General features: G+C 34.3%; 1 protein-coding gene across 1 annotated transcript; it reads left to right on the top strand.

Annotated features, from left to right (window-relative positions):
* The first annotated feature begins 362 nt into the window (after positions 1 to 362).
* Slitrk6 (SLIT and NTRK like family member 6) lies at positions 363 to 7,126 on the top strand. The gene is made up of 2 exons (XM_010635381.2): positions 363 to 879; positions 3,270 to 7,126. Exon 2 carries the CDS (start codon positions 3,294 to 3,296, stop codon positions 5,817 to 5,819), a length of 2,526 nt encoding a protein of 841 aa, XP_010633683.1. The 5' UTR covers positions 363 to 879; positions 3,270 to 3,293; the 3' UTR covers positions 5,820 to 7,126.
* The last annotated feature ends 223 nt before the right edge of the window (positions 7,127 to 7,349 follow it).

The following is a 7,349-nucleotide window of genomic DNA, read 5'->3' as shown; positions in this document are numbered from 1 at the left end:
AATGTGTGCATTTCAATTCTAAACAGAAGTATTTTTTTAAAGGACAGGAAGCAAGTATTCTTCATGCAGCATGCTTGTCTTTTTGCACATGTGTACACAGTACAATACTGGTTTAGATGACAATTTAACAGAAAACATTATTTTTAAACTTCCATAATAACAAAATATATTGTTAAAGATATAAAGTGGCATAGAATTATTTCCATCAAATTTCATTTGCTCTATATTTGGTATAAAAAGAGTGGAAAAGACTCTTTGCAGAAAGAGGAGGAGTTGAACAGTCCCAAGGTGGAGCTGTCTCTTGTGTTATATGACACTGGCAGATTAAAGCACTGTGATTGGGAAGGGCTTAAAGGCTGAGTCAAAAGCCAAGAAGTCTCTTTATTTACGCCTACCTCCCAGCCCTTGGCAATCTGACTAATAACAAACTGAGCTAACGAGAAAGACCAGAAAGGGAGGAAGGAGAACATTGCTGCAGTTGGATCTACAACATAAGAAAGCAAGAGTGATCAGTCCCAGCTCTGTTAAACATCTTGTTTATTTCCTGCATTCAGCAGCTTGCAAATGGTTAACTATATGCAAGAAAGTCAGCATAGCTCTGAAGTATGCTGTGAATTTTAATTGGGGGACAAAAGGACAACTGCTTCAGGATGCTCTGATGTACACTCTGCTTGCAGTATTTCCAACGAAATGCTGAGCATTTTATCTCTGACGAGAGATTTTAACTTTCCAAAGCTGTGGGACTTGCCAAAAAGTGATATTTGAGAAGAAACTACGTGGTGGTTGGTGTTTTCTTTTTAATAAAGAAATTGAATTACTCTGAACACCTCTTGCAGCTGTGCATTACAGATAACGTCAGGAATACTCTGAGCTTTACAGGTAAGATGAATGTTTCTAAGCTTTTCTTACACTGATTTTTTTCATTAGTATGTAGTGACTGAATTTATATGTTTTCCTTTTGTATAAAAATAAAGTAACTTTGTCTTAAAAGATAATCAATTTCACTTTTGGCCAAACTAACATTGTAGCAGATGCCTATTTTCACAGAGAAACAGACATGTAGTCTAACAGCTGGTTGTGGAGAATAAATATAATAATATGCCACTATTGCTTTTGCACCATGCAGCTTGTTATTGGAAAAAAAATGTGTGTACTTCTGGAGAAAAGATCACATCCAAGTAACATTATTACATTTTAAATAGCAGTAGCATGTTAGACAACTCGTTGTACTTTGCATGCGATTTTTATTATTTTCTGTCTTTTAAATATGTATTTTCTGACAATATGTAAACAGGGAGTTCTGTCCTCCATAGCATTATATCAGCTGTGGCTAATATAGATCTGCTTTTTGAGTTTGTGTGCATTTGTGATAAGATTAGAAATTGTTCTCTAGCTCATTTTGAAGAGCATGAAAGGCATATAAGATATTTTTTTTAAAAAAGGAAATGTAATCAACTGGAAATTATCTGATATTTTCTCAAGATGTTGTATTTAATGAAAGAAATCATTTTTTGCATTGGTAATTTATGGAGAAGTACTTACAGTGTTTTGGGAAGCTAAGGCATTAAGTTGAAGACTCCAACTGCAAGCTTCTTTATTCTAAGCACAGCACTCAGAGCTGTAAACCAAACTATTTCCCAATGGAAAAATAATCTACTAACTTTTCCTGTATATTAAAAAACTCTAAGTTATTTTGTTCCATCCATTGCAGTTTGCCTTTTGGAAACGTCAGACTATACAGTTTTCAGCACAATTGTGTGTTTTGGGGAAATTAAAGTTTACTTTCTATATTATTTATTAGGTTCTGGGATAGTTTATCTGTTTGTAAATTTTACTTATATTAAAGTTAACATTCACATTTCATCCAGAGAAATGAAGGCATCTAACGTTTGTTTGTTTGTTTGTTTTTAGTTTTTAAAGCTCAACATCTAAGTACACACTCATGAGATTTAATACCTTGTCAAAAAAAAGCTCAACATTTATAAGGTGTGGTATTTATCTTTCCATTTGGCTTATGTAAATTAATGGTATAGTGTTTTATGGAAGAAAATAGGAGATAGCAGTAGAGTTAGATATGGTAATTTTGCCATTGCTGTCCTTTTCAAATTTAGAACCTCTAAAGGGATTGTTGTTTCGAATACATGTCTTAAATTTTGAATAGTTGGAATATGTGAGTTTGTTATCCTGAACTGTCATTTTTGAGCTAAGTTAGACATACCCTAAAATATTTTAAATTAATGCCACTCTGTCAGAGTTGTTTGAGACTTTTATCCTTACAATAACGACAACTGCTTAATTAAGTGATAAAATTCAGTAACCCACAACCTGTTTCAAGTTTTCTTTAGGGAGTCTTTGCTTTAAATTTGTAAGGGGCATTGTTTATTCTTTGGCAGTAGCCTGAAGAAAGGCTAAATATCGTTTTCTTATTTAGTTTTTACTCATTTTAACATTATCTATGAAAGAATTAAAAAGTAGCAGGAAATATCTTACATCTGGAAATTCAAAATAAAATGTGACATCTGTGAAATTTGACTGGGTATGTGTAAGACTATCTACCAGATACAGTAATGCTTATTACAAACTGCTTAAGCCAGGATAATCAAAACAGAGTTCTTTTTATAATGCTTTATTTTATTGCATATTTGAGAATATATTCTTTCAAGGATTTTAAAAGAGTTAAACTAATATGTACCTTTGTTAAAGTGAAAAGAAGTTAAAACAGACACACATGAATAAATAAAGGAAATATACCCTATATACAAACATGTACATACACACACACGAGCATATGTATATGCAAGCATTCTTTCAAACTATCATTTTTACATTTTCTATATTTCTCTATGCTTTTGGCTAATACCTCTATATTTGTCTTATGTTACAATCCTCCAGGCTTAAATTCATTTAGTTTGAAGTAAACAAGAAAACTCAAGGTGTTTTCAAATATGCAATTTTGCATCATATTAAACTACCAGTGGTTCATTTATCTATGAGAATCTTTCTTATGTATTAAAATGCAGGTTATTTGGCATACATGAACAAAAATGATCTAATATTTTAAATTCTCCTTGTCCTAAATTTTGTATGTTCACCATGGATGCAAGTTAAAGTATCCCCTAACATGACTGTGTGAGTTTTAAGAGAAAAAATACAATATTACGTAGCAAGATATTCATATTTTCATTGCAACCAATTCTTCCTTTTTAGAGGGAAACCTATAATTTTGAAAATGTTATTAAAATCCCTTTTTATTGGATTATATTTTACAGAATTATATCTTATCACCTGTCAACATGAAGCTGTGGATTCGTCTCTTATATTCATCTTTCCTTGCCTGTATATCTTTCCAATCCCAATCTCCAATGCCCTCAGTCAGAGGATCATGTGACAATCTTTGCAATTGTGAGGAAAAAGACGGCACAATGATAATAAATTGTGAACAAAAGGGTGTCAAGACTTTATCACAAATAAATGTGCCACCATCTCGACCTTTCCATCTGAGCTTATTAAATAATGGCTTGACAATGCTTCACAGGAATGACTTTTCTGGGCTTACCAATGCTATCTCAATACACCTTGGATTCAACAATATTGCAGATATTGAGACTGGAGCATTTAATGGCCTTGGGCTCCTTAAACAGCTTCACATCAATCACAATTCTTTAGAAATTCTTAAAGAGGATACCTTCCATGGACTGGATAACCTTGAATTTCTGCAAGCTGATAACAATTTTATTACAGTGATTGAACCAGGTGCCTTTAGCAAGCTCAACAGACTTAAAGTGTTAATTTTAAATGATAATGCTATTGAAAGTCTTCCTCCAAACATATTTAGATTTGTTCCTTTAACCCATCTAGATCTTCGTGGAAATCATTTGCAAACATTGCCTTATGTTGGATTTTTGGAACATATTGGTCGGATATTGGATCTCCAGTTGGAGGACAACAAGTGGGCCTGCAACTGTGATTTATTGCAGTTAAAAGTTTGGCTGGAAAATATGCCTCCGCAATCTATCATTGGTGATGTTGTGTGCCACAGTCCTCCGTTTTTCAAAGGAAGCATACTAAGTCGACTGAAAAGAGAATCTATTTGCCCTACTCCACCAGTGTACGAAGAGCATGAGGATCCTTCAGGGTCATTGCATGTGGCAGCAACATCTTCCATAAGTGATAATCACATGTCAACTAAGATCATATCCATTTTAAACCCACCTACTAAAGCACCAGGTTTAATACCTTATGTTACAAAGCCATCCACTCAACTTCCAGCACTTTACTGTCCTGTTCCTTGTAACTGCAAAGTTCTGTCGCCGTCAGGACTGCTAATACACTGTCAAGAACGCAATATTGAAAGTTTATCTGATCTACAACCTCCTCCACAAAATCCTAGGAAGCTTATTTTAGCAGGAAATATAATTCAGACATTGATGAAATCAGATCTCGTGGAATATTTCACTTTGGAAATGCTTCACTTGGGAAATAATCGTATTGAAGTTCTTGAAGAAGGAGCGTTTATGAATCTAACAAGATTACAAAAGCTCTATCTAAATGGTAACCATTTGACTAAATTAAACAGAGGCATGTTTCTTGGACTTGACAATCTTGAGTACTTATATCTTGAATACAATGCTGTTAAGGAAATTTTACCTGGAACCTTTAACCCAATGCCCAAACTTAAAGTCCTTTATTTAAATAACAACCTCCTACAAGTTTTACCACCACACATCTTTTTAGGAGTTCCCCTAACTCGGGTAAATCTTAAAACAAACCAGTTCACCCATCTACCTGTAAGTAACATCTTGGATGACCTTGATTTATTGACCCAGATTGACCTTGAGGATAACCCCTGGGACTGTTCCTGTGACCTGGTTGGATTGCAGCAATGGATACAAAAATTAAGCAAGAACATAGTGACAGATGATGTTCTCTGCAGTTCCCCGGGACATCTTGACAAAAAAGAATTAAAAGCTCTCAACAGTGAATTCCTTTGCCCAGGTTTAGTAAATAACCCATCCCTGCCAACTCAGAGTAGTTATATCATTGTCACTACTCCTACAACAATGACTGATACAGCTGGTACAATTCTAAAATCTCTAACTGATGCAGTACCACTATCTGTTCTAATATTAGGACTTCTGATTGTGTTCATAACTATTGTGTTCTGTGCTGCAGGAATAGTGGTTCTTGTTCTCCACCGCAGGAGAAGATACAAAAAGAAACAATCAGATGAGCAAATGAGAGACAACAGTCCTGTGCATCTCCAATACAGTATGTATGGCCATAAAACAACTCATCATACAACTGAAAGACCCTCTGCCTCTCTCTATGAACAGCATATGGTGAGTCCCATAGTTCACGTTTATAGAAGTCCATCTTTTGGTCCAAAGCATTTGGAAGAGGAAGAAGAAGGGAATGAAAACGAAGGAAGTGAGGCAAAGAATCTCCAAAGAAGTCTTTTAGAACGGGAAAATCATTCACCACTGACAGGATCAAATATGAAATACAAAGCCACAGACTCACCAAGAGAATTTTTATCCTTCCAGGATGCCAGTTCACTATATAGGAACATTTTAGAAAAAGAAAGAGAGCTTCAGCAACTGGGAATCACAGAGTACCTAAGAAAAAACATTGCTCAGCTTCAGCCAGATATGGAAGCACATTATCCTGGAGCCCATGAAGAGCTGAAATTAATGGAAACATTAATGTACTCTCGGCCAAGAAAGGTATTGGTGGAACAAACTAAAAATGAGTATTTTGAGCTCAAAGCCAATTTACATGCTGAACCTGACTATTTAGAAGTCCTGGAGCAACAAACATAGATGGAGAGTTTGAGGGCTTTCACAGAATTGCTGTGATTCTGTCTTGAGTCCAAATCTTAGAAATAAGTGCCTTTTAATGATTTTTGTCATCGATTAGAAATTAAGCACAGTGGTAACACTATGGGAAAAAAGAAGAAGGAAAAGAAACTCAGGGATCACTGGGAGAAGCCATGGCATATCTTCAGGCAATTTAATCTGTCCCAAATAAAAGAAATCCTTGCATGTAAATCAGACAAGGATTATGTTAATATTTCACCATATACTTGGGTTTCATAGAAGTCCTCTTGCACATCTAAAAGGGTTGAACACTTAACCCTTTGTTTCTTGAATAATTTTACCCCTGAATTGAATAAAATTGGATTTCATCATTTAAAAAAGAGTACCTTATAATATGGAAAGAGTATTTTACCACCCTATATGCTTCAAATATGTGCATTGTCAGACACACTAATTGTTTTCTTCAGTTAGTTCAAAAAGAACTGAAACATGAAGGTTCTAAGTAGTAATCAAAAAGAAAAAATGGAATGGTTGGAATTGTATGGGCCTTAGTATCCCAAAACTTTGAACAGTGGAGGATTAAACAAGTACCACTCCTATGCTCTCTGGATTTAAAATAAAGACAATTAATAGTTCAGGTGGAAAATATGAGCAAACTTTATGGTTTTTCTACATATTTTGTGTGAGTATTCTTAATGTCAATGCTGCTGTGACTAAGGTATATCACTTGTGCTCAAAAGTTTAATTCTTGATAGAATATTTTTAAATGCTACTGAGATTCAACTGTAAATATTATTAGAGCATCTATTAAGTTTGCTTTCTTTCATAGTATTAATCCTTTGTAAAGCTGATGACCGTAATAGAAATATGCTCTAATATGTCTCCTGTGGCAAGTAAGTCAAAGGTGTAAAACAAACAGTAAAAAATGTTGTTTTATTTTTATTGATACATACTGATAGATGCCATGAATTAGTAACAAAAGGCACTTCTAAAGGTAAATGGTTTAAGTTCCCTCAAGAGAGGGACAATGTAGCTTTATTTTACAAGAAGGTACAGCTAGATTTCTATGAACTATTTATTCTGTACAGTTTTGTATATTTCTGGCTCACAAAAGTAATTATTCTTGGGTGCCTTTCATGAAAATTGAAAATACCATTCACTACAATAAAGCTAAAATGAAAATGATGTATTAAAATGTGCTTTCTTCAATTAGTGTGTTCTGTAAGTCAATCAAATCATGATTAATTCAACACAAATACATACAAGGCACACGCAAATGCACCCACATGCATGTATGTACACTTGCACACACACACGCACACGGAGGTTTCATTTTATTGTACATACAGAAGTATTTTGTTTACTGTGCGCAAAAAGGCTATTCAGTTTCTGGGTATGATTGAGACAGAGCCAAATTTCAGCTCTGAGTAGCAGTTTTCCCTTTCAAGGAAATTATTTCCAATGCAGTACAAAGAGAAATGATTCATTATTATTCATTTTAATTATACAACCAATACAGCAGTTTTTTACAAG

The sequence above is a fragment of the Fukomys damarensis genome, unplaced genomic scaffold (genome assembly GCF_012274545.1).
Source record: "Fukomys damarensis isolate Sample0158 unplaced genomic scaffold, DMR_v1.0_HiC HiC_scaffold_6, whole genome shotgun sequence".
Lineage (NCBI taxonomy): Eukaryota > Metazoa > Chordata > Mammalia > Rodentia > Bathyergidae > Fukomys > Fukomys damarensis.
Note: the sequence above shows the minus strand (reverse complement) of the source record. Positions and strands in the feature narration are given on the sequence as shown.